We start from the raw sequence: 17,714 nt of genomic DNA on the forward strand, positions 1-17,714 counted from the left end.
TCGAGTGCAGAAAGAAGTATTTTTAAACTTTCATAAGCAGCAGCGTTGCGTACCAAGACTGTTTTTAACTAAATACTAAGATAATCACAAGATTTAGATTCTGTTCTGCTAGAAAACCTGTTAAAAAATGCTTAAACTTAAAAAGAAAAATCACATTTAAGATAAAAACAAACATGTGGCACAGCAGGAGGGTAAATGATCGTCTGTGCCGCTGATGTTTACAGATTTCTGATTTTTTTCGCGAACGCCAGCAGTTTTAAAAGCTTTAAAAGTCTTTCCCCTGGCGGCCGATGAGACGTTTGGGGTTGTTGTTGACGCAGCTGCGCTCGAAGGACGGGGTCAGGGCAGGAATCTGACCTCGGAGCTGCCCGGAGGCTCTCCGGCACCTGCAACGAGAAACCGGGTCAGACAGAAGAAGAAGAAGAATCTGAGATGAATAATGTGGCGTCTTCAAAAAATACCAATGTTAGCATAAAGATGTTTGAGTAATTTAAGAATTTATATAAATTTTAATCTAATTTAAAGTCTGTTAGCATGCTAGTATTTGCTAGTTAGCAACAGTTTCTTACTAGTTAAGTACCAGTTAAGTACTAGTTAATTACCATGTATGTACCAGTTAGGTACCTGGTTAAGTACCAGTTAAGTACCAGTTAAGTACCAGTTAGGTACCAGTTAAGTACCAGTTAAGTACCTGGTTAAGTACCAGTTGAGTACCTGGTTAAGTACCAGTTAAGTACTAGTTAAGTACCATGTATGTACCAGTTAGGTACCTGGTTAAGTACCAGTTAAGTACCAGTTAAGTACCTGGTTAAGTACCAGTTAAGTACCAGTTAAGTACCAGTTAGGTACCAGTTAAGTACCAGTTAAGTACCTGGTTAAGTACCAGTTGAGTACCTGGTTAAGTACCAGTTAAGTACTAGTTAATTACCATGTATGTACCAGTTAGGTACCTGGTTAAGTACCAGTTAAGTACTAGTTAATTACCATGTATGTACCAGTTAGGTACCTGGTTAAGTAGCAGTTAAGTACCAGTTAAGTACCAGTTAGGTACCAGTTAAGTACCAGTTAAGTACCTGGTTAAGTACCAGTTGAGTACCTGGTTAAGTACCAGTTAAGTACTAGTTAAGTACCATGTATGTACCAGTTAAGTACCTGGTTAAGTACCAGTTAAGTACCTGGTTAAGTACCAGTTAGGTACCTGGTTAAGTACCAGTTAGGTACCTGGTTAAGTACCAGTTAAGTACCAGTTGAGTACCTGGTTAAGTACCAGTTAAGTACTAGTTAAGTACTAGTTAAGTACCTGGTTAAGTGAAGTGTCTTTTCCATTCATTTTTCCAAACAATCATCCTAAAAGTCGTGTCTTGGGCCATTTTCTTTGTCAAATAATGAGATATTTCACTGAAAACCGGACCTGTTGGTGCCCGTAAAGGAAACGTTTGGTAGTTTTTCTCCAGTTGGACTCAATTATCTGCGTTAAATGTCATCCAGCAGGAGCTCATTCGAGGATTATATTCTGGATCGAAGGATTTGGTGGAACAGACCGGACCTTACCTGATAAAATACAATAATCAGAATAAGAGAGGAATAAACCTGATGACAGCCGATTCTCCAGGTGTTTGATCTGCCGCAGGCGTCTGTTGATGATTCTGTCCCGCGCTGAAACCTCCGAGGTGAGATCCGTGAGCTGCTTGGCCTGTTTGTCCATGAGAATCTAAAACAGTTTTAAAAAAGGAGCTGAAAGGAGACGGGCTGCAGCTCTAAGAGCTCGAGCTGCAGGGACAGTTTCTGAATCATTTTGTTTCTTTCGCTCACCTTTATGTAGCTGGCGTCCGGCTGAGCAGGACCTCCTGACCTGGACTGTGTCAGGGTCTCCAAACCCTGGAGGATCCGGCTCATTTGGAGCCGCAGACCTTCCCGGCCCGCCTCCAGCTCCTGCAGCTCCTCCTGGAGGTCTCTGACGGTCCTCCAGAGCCGGTCCCTCCTGGCTGTTTGAAGCTGCAGCTCCTTCCTCACCTGCAGAGCAGGAAATAAGACACAACACACCAAGTACTGGTACCAGGTACGTACGCTGTAAGTTCAGAGAAATAAGTTACTTCATAATACAGCCTGGTCCCTGTAGGTACCTAGTGTGTAATAAGTAGATAACCAGTTCATAACAAGTACTTGTTTAACAAGTACCTGGTAAGTATCCTGTCAGTATCGGGTAAATTAAAAATACAGCCAAGTCCAAGTATCTGCCTAATGCATCCAAAGGTAAGTACTCTGTACCAGTTAAGTACCAAATATGTACAAGTTAAGTACCTGGTTAAGTACATGGTAATTACCTGGTTAAGTACCAGTTAAGTACTCAGTTAAGTACTCAGTTAAGTACCAGTTAAGTACCAGTGAAGTACTCAGTTAAGTACCAGTTAAGTACCAGTGAAGTACCAGTTAAGTACTCAGTTAAGTACCTGGTTAAGTACTCAGTTAAGTACCAGTTTAGTACTCAGTTAAGAACCAGTTAAGTACTCAGTTAAGTACTCAGTTAAGTACCTGGTAATTACCCGTCTGTTTGACGTTTTCTGGACGTTGAACTCGTCTTCAGGCGGCAGTTTTTGGAGAAACCGGGACTCTTCCTCACCTGCCTGTGGTTCCGTCCCGCCTCTGAGTTCTGCTCTCGAAGGCCCTCCAGACTCCTTGTGACCCGGTCCAGCTCGGCTCCCAGCAGCGCTCCCTGCTGCTCCAGGCGCCGGACGTTCTCCTCCACCCCCTGGAGGAGGTGGGCCAGGCCCAGGGCCAGCATCTTCAGCTGGGAGACGGGGACTCTGTCCGCCGGGGCCGCCTGACCGAGCCCCAGCAGCAGCAGCAGCAAAAACAGCAGAACTCGGCTCATTCCTCAGAACCGGGAGGCGCTGATCTGTTAGAAGGTCTCCTGCAGGAGGTCTGGAGCTCAGAGGGAGGAGAGACACAAGGAGGTGTTCCCAAAGTGACGAGAGGACAGGACGAGTTAACACTCTGAGGACGTTTATTACGTTTCATTTCTTTGTTTCTGTCACATTAAATCAATCATTTTATTAGTTCTTCTTCTATGGTAAATAAATATAAATATAATTTAAACTGAAAGCTGCAGCTTTACTCAACTTGGAGACTTTTTCCTTCAAACCAAAAAGCTGCTGTTGCTTTTAAAGATGAAAGCTGTCAGAGGAGCTGCAGTTATTAAGAAGCTGAATTTATGTATGTGGGCCTAAATCATTCTTTGGGCTCAACATAAATCCCTGTCTTTATATTTCAGTTTAGTGTTGGAGGACACCTTTGGATGGATTCTTCTGTGATTCAGTCACTTTTATCTTTACTAAAGCTTTTGTGAATTAAGGTTTGTGAAATATTGCCTCACTGACGCCCTCTAGTGGTAGAAAAGACATGATTTAGGTGATAAAACATTAAAATGCGTTTAAACTGACTTTAAATTCAAGCAGACCTAAACAGAGCCGCAGCTTTTATGATTTGATTTGTTCTTTTAATTTTCTTTTGTATTTTTTTGCTTTGTGACCAAACCGTGAAGAAGTTTGGTCACCTTCTGTTGTTTTTATTGGGTCATAGGAAGAACATTGACATTGCATTTAATTTAAGGAATTAATGTTTAAAATAATCTGTCCATATGTGGTGCTGGACATGTGTGAGTGAAGAGCAAGTTAACAAAAATGATTTCATGAGATTCAAACTATGAAGAAGCTGGATAGATTTAGATATCAGCTAATTATTATTATTATTAATAATAATAACTAGAAGCGCTCAGAGAGCTCAAACCTCCACCGAGGCCTCAGCGTGATCCAGAATATAATCTTGTTCAGAACCAGAATTTAATCCAACATTTACAGAACATTTCATCCAAATGTGTTCTTCAGTTTTTATCTGATCAGACAAACAAACCAACGAACACAACCGGAGGAGGTTTTAACAAAGAGGCTACATGTGACCTTTGAAATCAACGGTGATCACCCTTGACTCATGAAGTGTCCAGCTGCAGAGTTCGAGACACCACCAACATTTAATCATTTGTTCCACGTTTGACGTTTCCTGTAGAATTTCATGAATTTCTGTTCATAACTTTTCAACTAATCTTCTCCACAAAGAGAGAGAGACAGAGAGACAGACAGACAGACAGGTCCTCCTTGAAGGAGGTAATAAGGTCTTAGATTAAAAAAAAGCTTTAAATTAGATGTGAGATGGAACCAAAAGAGCCAAATATTGAAAAAAAAAATGCAGTGTAGTACCGCTGGTGTCTACCAGAGGGCGGCGGCGCCACTGTGTCTACATTAAATCAAGAGGAGAAGAAGAAACCCGGAAAAACAAACCTTTTAAACCAATTTATTTCTATGTTTTAAACCCCGAAACGCTGGAACTAAACCGCAAAGTTAACCGAGGACGAGGCGCTCAGTTCAGCGGCTTTTGAGGCCCGTTTGTCCGCCGTTACGGAGGCTCCGGCTCCGGCGGAGGCGTGCCCGCTCAGCAGCGCCCATTGGCGGCTTCAGCCCTTCAGCTCCCTCCGGGAGGGACACGGATGACGGTGAGTCAAAGATAAAATGGGCGATTTTAGGTGAAAATCTGATAAAAAAAAATAAACCCCTCCTGAGCAGAACTGCAGCTATAAGTATTCACCCCCTTGGTTGATTTATTAATTTATTACTTTTATAAATTAGTCATAGTTTTAATAAATTTGGCTTCTTTACAGAAAAATTAAAAAAAAATCTCTCTTCTATGTCAAGGTGGAATCAAATTTTAATTGAGTAATATCAGTTGAATAAAAAAATTTAAAGTGTCCTTAAGTTGATATATTTATATTTAACTGGTTCCAGGTGCGCTTCGTGTTTTCATCCACTAGATGGCGCTGAAGGATCAACAGAGCAGCAGGAGAACTTCCTCCGGTTGACTTTATTCAATTTCAAGTTAAAACAAGACAAGAAAATCAAAACAACAAAGAAAACAAACGGCGGGTTGGAGAACATCAGTCCAGAACCGACAGAGGAGATCCATCCAACCATCCATCCAACCATCCATCCAACCATCCATCCATCCATCCATCCATCCATCCATCCATCCATCCATCATCCATCCATCCATCCCCCTCTACTGCTCGGGTCATGGAGGCAGCAGATGCAGGAGACAAACCCAGACCTTCCTCTCCAGCTCCTCCTGGAGAATCCCGAGTCGTTTCCACACCAGGAGTCGGACCAGGAGCGAGCGCCCGGCGGTCGAGCGTTGGCTCCTGAGACAGGATGCCTCCTCCTCGTGCGGCGACCGCCAGCGAGGAGAACCGAGGAGATGGATGAGCGAGTGAACAGATGAATGGGTGACATAATGGATGCGGAGGTGAATTCTGTGGGGGGGTCTAAGGAGCCGTGGATCGATCAGGGTCCCCCTGTGATCAATCAGTCGGCTGACGTGATGACTCTGACCTTGGACAGACGCCATTAATTAAAGCTCCGCTGAGCTCTTCATCACCTGCTCCTCAGCCGCACAGCAGCAGGCGGCTGTCGGCCTCGCCGCCTCTCCACCTCGCCGCCTCGCCGCCGCTGCGTTTCGCAAACAACATCACAAATATGAGGCTCAGATTCGAAGGCTCGGCTGGAAGGAGGAAGTAAAAACTCATCAATTAAACACTTTTATCAATTAGTTTCAACAAGATTTTATCCAAAAATACATGAATCTATGTTTGACTAAACACCGAATTACCAAAAATCACCTTTCAGACTTTTAATCAAAACGTTTATTATTGTTTAAAGTTTCCTCATTACTCATCCAAACAGGAAGTTAAAGACTAAAGATAACAAACGGCTAACTAATAACTAAAAGAAGAAAAATGTTAAATACTTTAATGATAGCTAAAAACCAAAAGTGTAGCTAAAAGCTCAAAGTTGCAAATAGCTAAAAGTAAAATAGTAGCAGAAAATCTAAAAGGCCCACAAAAGGCTCCGTAGCAGCTAAAGGTATGGTAGCTAAAAGCTAAACTTTGCAAAATGCTAACTAACTAATACTTAAAAGTAGCAAAAGGTTAGCTAAAGCTAAGCTATAAGAATTTCAATGTTGGCTTAAAGCTAAAATTAACAAAAGGGTCTCCTAAAGGTAGAAAAATGGTAGCTAAAAGCTAAAGCTAAGTAAATAAAAACAAAATCAGAGGCCGTAGCTGAAGCAGTTTCAAAAATAATCTGTTTTTAAAGGAGGTTTGGACCCCCAGGTGAGCCGGAGTCGGGTCTGGACCTGGATCTCTGAACCTGGACCCCCAGGTGAGCCAGAGTCGGGTCTGGACCTGTAGCGAGGCTTCAGCCCTCATCCTCGGCGTGGTTTCATGGCGGCCAAAGCAAGCCTCGAAGCCGGCCTTTCCGCTCGGAGCCTGGATCCGGTTGAACCGTCTCTCCGGCGGTCCTAATGGTCGTTTCATTGGGGCCCAAACAGGTTGAGGTCTGCTCCTAATGGAGGCCGCGCGGCTCTGAGCTCAAATCGCCGTCCAGCGGCAGCAGAGAGACGTTCTGCTCCGGCTCTAATAAGACATAACAAGATCTGCAAAGTGTTCGGATGGTAAAATCAATACCGAACTGAAACGTTGCCATGGACACCTGGAGGAGAGTGCAGAGGCGCCGCCGGTCTCACGCCAGAATATTTATCTCCGATGATGGAACAAGAAAAATGGCTGACCTCAAAGTGGAAAACTGGCTTTTGTTTTTTTTTTTAATGAACGGGTTTGTTAAAAAGAAGAAGAAGAAGAAGTGTTTCAGCTGGAACGTTTCACTTCAGTTTTCTTTCTTTTCTTTCTTTCTTTCATTTTATTTTCGATTAAATATTATGTCATCCAGTCGATGCGTCACTCATAAAACAGAATTCTAAAAGTCATTAAACTAAATAACCAGAAAACAGTAAATAAAAAATAAAATCTCTCTGATTAGAGAAGATTTCAGAGAAGATATTTAAACATTAGGAACATATTTATTCTCTTTCTGCAGCTCAGGTTCTGGTTTCAGCTCTGCTGAGGTCCATCTTCGCTGTCGGATAAAAAGTGTTTTAATTCAGGGGTCGACCTGATCCTGGTCCTGGAGGACCACCGTCCTGCAGGTTTTAGATGTTTCTCTGCTACTCAGGTTCTGCAGGAACCTGGTAATCACTCAGTCAGAGCAGAGAAACGTCCTCCAGGACCAGGATCAGGACGTGTCTGGATCCAAGCGGCTGAAATCAGCTTCCTCTGTAGGGTGGCCTGTAGAGCCGCTGCTCCTCCTCGTCGAAAGGAGTCAGCTGAGGTGGTTCATCTGATTAGGACGCCTCCTGGACGCCATCAGGAAGAAGGATCCATCCATCTTCTACCTTGAGGCAGCAGGTCCAGAAGAGAAACCCAGACCTCCCTCTCCTCAGAGACTCTCCTGCTCCTCCTGGAGGATCCCAAGAGAGGATCCAAAATCCCTCCAGAGAGTTCTGGGTCTGCCCCGAAGTCTCTTCCCAGTGGGACATGCCTGAAAAACCTCCAAAGGGAGGCGTCCTGATCAGATGGACCACCTCAGCTGACTCTTTTCGACGAGGAGGAGCAGCTCTAATGGCTTTCTCTCCCAGACCTGCTGCCTCCTCAACCCAACTTTGGATAAGAAGTCGAAGATGGACGGATGGATGGATCTTTCTTCCTGATGGCGTCCAGGAGGCGTCCTGATCAGATGAACCACCTCAGCTGACTCTGTTCAACGAGGAGGAGCAGCGGCTCTACAGGCCACCCCACGGAAGAAGCTGCTTTCAGCTGCTCGGATCCAGGATCTCGTTCTTTCGGTCAGGAACGATCCAGGTGTTGTTCATAAATCATCCAGCTCCTGTTGACTGACTCTTAAACATCAACATGCAGCAGACAGCAGTCAAAAACACCCGTTTTGGAGAATCAGCGAGAACTTCTCATGAAGACCTTGGTCTAACCGATCCGTCAGGAGCGGACCTTAAATCCTCTACGGCACGGTTCTGATCTTCACATTCCTGCGTCGGCGCTGGCTGCCGGTCCGATCGTGCTGGAAGAGAAGCTCTGTTCGCCAGCTGGCGCGTAAATCAGGAGTGAATGAGTTCAAAGTTCTAAATAAAAAAAAATCAGGATGAACCTTTTTGTTTTTTAACTGTTAAAGGCAGCTGAAGACGCAGCTTCCTACAAACCTCAGGAAGTAAAACTCTGCTTCAACATCCCTAATAGATGGAGACGAATAAAAAAGAGACGGACTTCCTGCGTGGTGAACACGAGGGATATGAGTCTTAATTGTTTCCTTGGAGACGGACAGGAAGTGCCCTGATGTCCTGCGTCTGAAGAAAAACAACAGAAAGGAAGCAGCAGTCGCTCCGAACAAACAGATTAAAGGGGTAGTTCACGTTTCTTTATTTTGAACCGGGCTTCTGTGGATTGAAACAGGTTGAGCTGCCATGTTGTTTTTAGAGAGACGAGGCTTTAACCTTTGACCTTTGACCTACTGACTGAGGACTGAGATGGAGCTCGTTGCACGGTCTGACCTTCGGGGTGAACCTGGTTTAATTGGCAGCTGTCTGAAATGTTTCCTCTTGTGAATAACCTTCCTCTCTGTGGAACGATGGACTCCAGATGACCTTTGACCCTTCCCAACAGCTGCTTCTCTCAGGTCATTGCTGATGTCTTTCCGCCCTGGCGTTGTGTTAACCAGCAGCTCCTGAACCAGCTTGATGCTCCTCACATGGTGTAGATTTCTCGGACCACCATCTGCTTTTCTTCGGCTTGTCTTCGGCTCGTCTTCTGCTCGTCTTCGGCTGTGTGTTAATTAGATCTGTGAACGAGCGAAGCCGTGTAAACGCTGGTGTTCTGTGAAATAAACACCAGTTGTCTTCAGCGTCCTGCTCGTTTTTTTACGCCCAGAATAAATACGGTTCTGGTTCTTTAAGGAGCTTTAAAGCTGCGGGTCCGGACAGAAACAGAAACCTTACCTCGTCTTTGAAAACAACAAAATTGAAACAACATTTATGAGCTGCTGGTTCAGGAGGACAGCTGCTTTGGATCAATTAGTGTCTCATGTCAGACGAGGTCACCGCTCTAATGAGTTCATTTTGGCTGAAGTTTGTCTCAAACTTCATTAATTTAAATTAAATTACTCGGGGAAACGTTTTTACGTTTTAGGATCGTTTCTTCAAATGACACAAAAACAACAAAAAAAATCAGCGACGATGCGGATAGAGGAGCTGATTAGAACCAGAATTCGCCGGATGTCTTCGGAGGAAACTCTGCAGGACTCTCTGTCCCGACGGTCAACTGGCTCTTCCTCGTCCTGTCCCGCGGTGAGATCCGTCCCAGGGTTGTCCTCCAGCCTCGGACTCTTTGGACCTTTTGGATGCAGATTCATGAAAGGGCATAAAGTTCTTCAAATAAATCTAATTTTAACCGTCCAACGGCGTCTCCTGAACGGCTAAAGGCTCCACGAGACGCCAAGGATGTCAGTTCGCGGTCACGTGGTCCGGAGACGCCGTCCATCGTCCTCGAGACGCTCGGATCAGAGCTCCCGGGAAGCTCCTCCCTCCTCCTGTCCTCGACCAGACGTGTTTACCAGCTGAGACGGAACACGCCGTTAACGAGCGTACGAATGGGGCGTGCCCCTCTGCCGTCTTTTTAACCTCAGATGTTTCTAGACGGCCTCCAGCTGCTTCTCGGCGACGCAGCAGAAGCAAAATGGCTCCGTTAAAGCTCGTAGCCACGCCCACAACAACTCCTGACCAATCACACGACTCTTGGCCTCGTGTCGAGAAGCGGCGGACGGAGCTGCGAGAACAAAAACAACATTATTTTCGCCACGCGACCACGAGACTTAAGGCCTCTCCATCGTCCAGGAGGAGTCCGAAGGTCGCCTCTGAGTCACGTGTCGAAAACGGCGTCGTTTTTGTTCGCGTAGCGGCTTCGCCAGGCCTGAGAGCCGACTCTTCCACTCCCTCTTCCTCCTCTTCTTCCTTGTCATCCCACAGGGGTCAAAAGGTCGCCCCCTCAGCCGGATCGGCAGGGGCTGCGGCGTGAAACGTGAAACGACATGGCCACAGCGCGGCGAGGACTCCTCTGTAATCAACCCCTGACAGCTGCTCAAAGGGAAGACGGACGGCGGCTTCTTAAATCTGCATTAGTCGACATTAAACGAGGTTTGCTGTACGCCGCGGACGGCGCGCGGCGTCCATCACGCCTCAGCTGGGTAACGGCGTGTATTGACTTCCTCTCTGCAGCCTGCCAGTCGAGCTCGCGTGGCTTGGATGTGGGTAATGAAATTCCCTTCGCTCCTGAGAATGTCAGGGAAGCGTCGCAGCTGGATGGAAGCCTCTCGGTAAACACGGCACCTGTTTGCGTCGCCGCCGCACACGTCCAACCGCGGTTTCCTGTCTCAATCAACTCCCCCCCCCTTTTTTTTATTTCTGCTCCCATCCAGGCATTAATTCATTAATTATTCATCTCATCAGCAGCACTTAATGATGTAAATGACCTTTTCTGAACTGTACGGGAGTCCATTTGGACACTGTCAGACACCATTAGACACTCGGCGCCCGGCTGCTCGAGAGGGTCAACTCTCTCAGCTCGGCGCTGACAGATAAAGTGTGACTGGGCTTTGTGTTCATGAATAGATCTGACCGCCTACAGCCGGAAGGTGTGTGTGTGTGTGAGCTCACACGCCCCGGTTTTAAAGCACCTAAGAGTCGCTTCGAATCAGAACTGAACCTGGCGTACCGAAGCCACCAGGAAGTGTGCGTGACAGGGTTTTTTCTTTTTTTCCCCCCTTCGCCGCGGGTCAGTAAACACAACGCCGCCTTCAATTAGCTCCGTGGCTCTAATTGATTAAAAATCCCCGCGGCGCAATTATACGATTTCATAGACATGCTTTCCCCTTTTTTCTTTATTGCCCCCACTTCTTGTGACTCTCCACCTCGCTGCGTTTTCTGTTAGCCTGCCTGATTTTAGCATTATTCATGGCCAAGCTAAAGGGACGCTCGTGAGCTCAGAGCCTCTGCAGCAAAACCAAGCGAACGGGTCGCGCTCCTCCATGTTTTACACTTGATTTGTGCCGTTTTAATTGGTTTTACTGAGATATTTCTGGAAGTTAAGGGGAAAAGGTTGCAGCAATTAATACCTTACCTGTTGCAGATAGCGCTCTGAGTGACATTGGTTTGGTGAAGTTGAGTTTAATTGAACCTGTGCCATTACAAACCATGAAATGCACAGTTAACTGTTGTCTAATGGTTTATAAAACTGGACTTACCAAAACTACTGTGGTGGAAATTAGCTCCTGAATGAGGCCTGCTTTGAGCCGTTGTTAGCTTGAGTAGCTGTTAGCTTGAGTAGCTGTTAGCTTGAGCAGCAGTTAGCTTAAGCAGTTGTTAGCGTGAATAGCTGTTAGCTTGAGCAGTTGTCAGTTTGAGCAGTTAGTTTCAGTTGGTGTTAGCGTAGTTAGCTGTTAGCTTTAGTAACTGTAACCTTGACTCTTGAAGCTTGAACATTTCTGACTCGTCAAACTGAGATTGCTGTTGTTTTTTCCTGTAGGCAACAGACTCATGATGATCCCATAAAACCAACTAAAATGTCCTTTACCAGCTTTTTATTAAAACTACTGTTTTATTAGCAGTTAGCTTACCGGTGTTCTGCTAATCTGCATATGAAGTTTAGCAGTAAATGAGCACAGAGGAAGTTCAGGTGTTCAGTGTTGCTGCTCTGATACATCATTAGAGACGTTTAGAGTTTATTTGTTTGTTTGTACCTCATAGGTATGTTTACAGCTCTATTAGGAACGCTGGCGCTCATCAGTGCCACAGCCCGCCAGCCTGGCATTATTTAGAAGGAACAGGGCTGTGCCGAGGAGCCATTTCCGTCCTCTGAAATAACACTCAGGGAAATTACTCTGAACTTGACTGCAGGCTACACCGCCTCGTCGCAGAGTCGTTTCAGCCACAATGGCAGAGCGGCAATAAAACATCCTCACACATGTCGAGGCAGCTCATGAATAACAACGAGGCGCGGGGATGCAATCAGGTTGGCAGAGTCTTTAACAGCGAGGAGGGGCGGCAGGGCTTTATGTGGCTCCTTCATCTGCCGTTATTGTTTCTCACACTTCGCTCGTCGGGCTGACGTGCCGCAGGCCGAACGGAAGAGGTCGAGAGATCATGACCGGTTCTACGCCTCGCGACAGGAAAGCAAGTTCGGGGCATTTGTGGTGTCGTGAGCGATGTTAAACGGATACATTTCCGAACTCTTGTCTGTTTTTTTGTTAGCACCAATTTTCGAGGGGCATTTTCCTCAAAGTTGGGATTTTTTTTTTACTAAAATCAATAAAAACCATAACTTTTAATATCTAAACCAAAAATCCTTCCTAGTTTTGTAAGATAATTCCCAACAAACATTGACATTCTCAAAAGGTGCTTTATTTGAGAACTTTGATAGCTTCTAAACTGACATTCATGATTTCTGGATTGTCCCTGGTCTGCAGCTCTCCTCACATGTTTTGCAGACACAAAGTGTTTGTCGATGCGTTTATGTTCCATGATTACACTGCAGGACGTGCAAAACAGCTGCAGCTGGGGAGGAAACTGGTTTGCTGAAATCTTTGTGGGCAAATGTGAAGCATTAGCGCACATTTTGGCTTCGGTCGCTGCTCCTGCACGCTCCCGGCGTTCTGATGTTACAGGAAGTGACGTCACGTGTCTTCTTCCTGAGTTATTTGGGCTTATTTTCTACACAAACCCACAAAGAAGACACTAGACCGCAGAAACGGTGGTGAATCACTTTAGAAACAATAAATATTGGGTTAAAGTTGCGGGAAAGTCACAGCGTTTTGGGAAAAGTTGCGATTTCGCGAAGTTTGATTGATTTTGCGTTAATAGTTGCGATCGCAACATCGTGAAATCCTGGAGGGTCTGAATATGGATCTGAAGCCACTTTTGTCTTCAGCTGCTGAAGCCAAAAACAAGTTAACACAACCACCCAAACATTCCTCGAATCAGCGACGGCCATTTTGGTCACGTTTCCACTCGGAGTCTGTGTTGTGAGTAACTCCCAGCTACTACCACACCTAACTTTAGCTGAATATTCCGTAAAACTGACAGATTTATAGTGATTTCTGTGGGGTTTTTTTAAGTCAGTTGGTCGTGGCGGCCATCTTAAATTGGGTCGGCCTCAAAAAGATTAATCAGTTGTTGATGTGTTGTGTATCTTCAGTGATTATTTCCTGAAAGTTTCATTAAAATCTGTCCGGTGGTTCGTGAAATATTTTGCATTAAACACGATTATTGTATAATTTAAATCTTCTGTTTGGTTTTACGGCTCCTGGGCTTCGTTACAAATCATGTTTCTGTCCCGAATCCTCTTTTTTTTTCAATTTATCTTGTAAAATATGTGTTTTCCTTCAATGTTTATTGGTTTAAATGTTACTTTTACCTGCGTCTCTATCTGTACTTTATGTAAAAATGCCTAAAAAGTGGTGCATAAATAAAAAGAACAAACGTCCTTGTTTACTCGTCCCATCAGCGGTGTGAGAGGATTGGTAAAACGAAACAAACTGCAGTGATCCTTCAGGGGGAGTAAAGTTATCTTCGACAGCTGACCACCCATCTTTCAAAGCTCCGTCTACAAACTTTTGGAGCAGCTTCAAAACGAAACATAATTTCTGCCAATTTGGCAGCACTTTTCGCAGCTCTGTCATTAGTAATTTGTAGCACTTAGCTGCTAAAAAATAACAAAAAAAACGGTGTTTTCTCTTCTAATCAGCGGCGGAGTGTGAGAGCGGACACGCACAGATAACGACGGCTGCCTTAGGCCCCCCTGGCGCCCTCGTTTCAGGTCAGACGTCTCAGGTGTCTAATCTCTGTATCAATCTGCATGCAGGAACACAGCCGAGGCCGGCAGTATCCTGCCACTTTCGGGCCAAAACCAACTGATTCCGCACGTAGTCGGGAATAACTCAGGCGCAGCTTAACATTTGGCACGGAGAGGAAAGATATTGGATTTATAATTGAATTATCGTGAGGAGAAAAATAAGTTTCGGGGAACTGTTTTGCCGAGATATAATGACTTGAGCTACTTGAGGTTTTAAAACAAGCCGTGGAAGTCCTCCCGGTTTCACGTGCCTGAAATTTGTCGCATGTCTTCCTGAAACCACGGACATTAATCTCCTGCATTAACAGCTTCAGCTTTATTTCCCCTTATTTCAGAGTCCGGGGTAAGGTTCAATGCAGTCCTCCGCTTTAAAGTGGGGAAATGATTGCTTTTTGGACCTGGTTTTGTGTAACAAGGAAAAAAAAAAAAGAGAGATCCTGTTGAAGCCACTTGAGCGTGCAGCGTGTCGAATACATCATTGTGTTGCGTCCTATTACAGCCGAAATTACCTTCACTGGAGCTACAAGGCATTAACCAAACTACAAAAACCCAATTTTTAAATAAGTTTGGAAAGTTTTCTACACTGCAACAAAAACACTGTAATGCATGAACTCAGTTTAAGCTTTATTTGACAGACACATCATATTTCCTGTGTTTATAAATGGGTTTTAATGTAATAAAATTAAAGACACAATCAGATGTTAACTAGAATCGGCTGATTTTTCACTTGACCAATTTTACCAGGAACCAGCCAATCCAGATTTATTTGTGTTCTGATCTGTGAATGCACCATAGATTTTTTTTTACTGGTCCTTGAACACACCATAGTGAAGCAGCCAGATATATTTACTTTATTAAGGAAGAATCAAAGTTAAATATTTATAATATCTGAGGAAGAACAAGAGGTGTGGCGTGCTAAAGTTTAATATAAATTGATCGTCCAATCAGGAAATTTCCAGCTCCGTTGCCAGGAAGAGGAGGGGATGACTTCTGCTCTGTGATTGGTTGTCTTTCTGTAAAGCTATAGCAGACAGTGACATCGACCAATCATATCATTCTCAAACAAGTCCCGCCCACTGAAGGCCCACCAATCACAAGCTAGCCTATTTACTCGGTGAAGTTCGTCGAAAGGAGCTCGGAGTCTCGTATCTGCCGCTGTTCTCAGCCGCCGAAGTCAGAGAGCGGGGGTATTGTTGCTAACCCGTTAGCCCCACTGTTCTCTAGATTAATTTTTAACAAAAAAAATAGTTTATTTTGATCAAATAAGAGCGAAGTTTGAAGAAGAGAACCGTTACCTTTTGGCTAACAGGCTAACCGGAAGCGTCACTGCTGTTGTCGCCGGACCGTTTTGGCGGACGGATCGGGACAGAAAATGGCTGCTTCAGGATTTTGTTGACAACTAATGCGATCATTAAATGGTAAGTAATCTGTGCCAAACTTCATCACTGTCCTGTAGCCTTTTAGTTTATTCAGAACAAGTTTTTTTTAACAAATATGTATGTTAACATGTAAATATTACTGTAAATATGTGTATTTCCTGAAGTTTTACTAGTGTTACATAACCAAAAAGTTATATGTAGTAATTAAAGGGAGGACTTATTATGGGATGAAACAGGAAGTAAACAGTTATTAGTTTTTAAATGACAGAGAAGAGGTGGGATTAAATAAGATAATGTTTCCTGATCTGCATATTTGTTGGGTTATTTAATCTTTTTCAAAATCAAACCTTATTAATCAATCAATTAGTCAAACAAATATGTGATCATATTGGTATGATATAGATTATAATTTAAAAACAAAGGAGAATATAGGAACTAACTGCTGCTAACAGCCGCGGGCGCCTGATTATGATGTAAAGTTGTAAACAATCCACCGGAGTAACGAGGGTCGGAGCGGCGCTTTCCCTTTGATCCGAACCCGAGTTCTGATAGGAATTCCCACATCGGAGCTCATGGATCCAAATCTGAGGAAGCTTTTTATCTTTCGGGAAGCTAAAAAAATGAAACTCCAGTGGTATTTTCTGTTCCGGTTTGAAGGATTAATCCCAACAAACTGAACTATATTGTCCCGGTTTTCATCCTCTCACCGTTACGCATCAGGGGGGTCATAGAAAAAGCCGAACACACCACCCGAGTTGTTTCTTCAATGTTGGGTATTTAAAAAAAGAATGTGACAATAAGCTTATTTTCTGATTTTCTTTCAACCGACGTCGGCTTCGAAGCACGTTTCAGTTCAGCTTAAAGTCCCCATCGATCCACGTCGGGCGGGTTAGCTCTTCAGTCCGGTCTCCAAACGGACGAACCTGCAGCCGGCAGGACAGCCGCGGGTCCGTTGGTGTCAGCGGACGGCTTCATTTATTTCCAGGCGTGGCGTCTGGCCGGGCGCCCTGACCCGGCCGGGCCTTTCTGTCACGCCTCGCCGCCGCTCTTATTATTCCCCTCGTGGTCCGACTGTGTAATTTGATCAAGTTATTCATAACATTTCAGCTGACGCCTCTCCCCGGAGTTGGCGTGACATTGCTGTTTGCGGAGAATAAATGCATTATGGGATGGCCCCACTGCTAGGAAATTGAGCATTAATATTTGCTCTTGATGTGATGTATATAAACAGACAGATTTGCAGGCTCTTCCCTCCTCTATCGACAACCCCCGGGTGGGGTGGGGTGGCTGAATATTTGAAAGACTGGAGATAGGATAATAATAATAACGATTCTGACTTTTATCTGTTGGGAAGGAAGCCTGCTGCTTCCCGCCTCGGCAGTTTTCTTCGAGGTGGGACGGGTGGCAGCGACCAGCGGGGTCCCGGTGGCACATCAGTCGTCACGTCGGGCTAATTTCACCCAGATGCAGATGCAGCCGAAGAGGGAAAAACGCAGATAAAAGAGGCGATAGAAGGACAGGCCGCGGGGAGCGTCCCCCCGGAATCCAGCTTTAAATCGATGCAGCCATTTTCCTCAAAACGCCACGAACCTGGGAGGCGCCGAAAGTGCTTCTCTTCCTCCTGCGAGCGTCCCTCTTTTAAGGTTTCCAATCTCCATGAATCCATTCAGATGCAGTAATAAAAGCTAAACGCGGACTCGCAGGAACAGAAAATGTTCGGTTTCTGAGGTCGACACGCCGCTGAGGTTCCTCTGAGCACGACGTCCTGCAATGAAGCCGAGCAGAAAAGGATGTTTCTAACATATGTGGGGCTGCACGATGTATCCAGGGCTGAAAACGGATAAAACTGAGATATTTCAGGGGGTTGCGGCGATAAAATCATTTTCATTTCCTTATTTCATTTATTTAGATGAATCTTTCAACTGTTTGATTTATTTATTTTGATTAATCGACTAATTTTCCTCTAAGAGTCATAATCAACAATCTTATTTTAGTTGTTTTTTAACATTTACAGTTTACCACAAAATGAAACTGGTCACCTTAACCTTTGACCCCAGGAACCTTGAACTCAACAGGCATCATCTTTGACTCATGAGGTGTCCAGCTGTGCAGTTTGACTTTCCTGCATCACACTGCTGCAGCGTTAAAGCACCAGGTCAGCTGTGATGTTGACCTTTGACCCCGTCACCTTAAAATCAATCGAGATCACCCCTGTCTACAAGTCTACCTACGGGTATTAGGAAAGTGACCTTAAGGTGACAGGGTCAAAGGTCATAGTTGACCTTTGACCCTGTCACCTTGAAATCAACAGTGATCACCCTCGACCCACGAGGTGTCCAGCGGCAGAGTTAGTGCGGGCTGATCTGTGACCTTTGACCTTGTCAGCATCAAAATTTAATCCCTTGTTCCATGTTTGACGTTTCCTGTAAAGTTCATGAAAATCCGTTCAGAACCTTTTGATTAATCTTGAGCAGAGAGACAGGCAG

At 44.8% G+C, this 17,714-nt stretch overlaps 1 protein-coding gene across 1 annotated transcript; it reads right to left on the reverse strand.

Annotated features, from left to right (window-relative positions):
- LOC108245770 lies at positions 1–2,872 on the reverse strand. Its single transcript, XM_017432952.3, has 4 exons — positions 2,621–2,872; positions 1,813–2,013; positions 1,591–1,711; positions 1–386 (listed from the first exon to the last, which is right to left on the reverse strand). The coding sequence occupies exons 1-4, from the start codon at positions 2,870–2,872 to the stop codon at positions 340–342; spliced, it is 621 nt and encodes a 206-aa protein (XP_017288441.1). The 3' UTR covers positions 1–339.
- Positions 2,873–17,714: the final 14,842 nt, after the last annotated feature.

The sequence above is a fragment of the Kryptolebias marmoratus genome, linkage group LG14 (genome assembly GCF_001649575.2).
Source record: "Kryptolebias marmoratus isolate JLee-2015 linkage group LG14, ASM164957v2, whole genome shotgun sequence".
NCBI classification, from domain to species: Eukaryota; Metazoa; Chordata; class Actinopteri; order Cyprinodontiformes; family Rivulidae; genus Kryptolebias; species Kryptolebias marmoratus.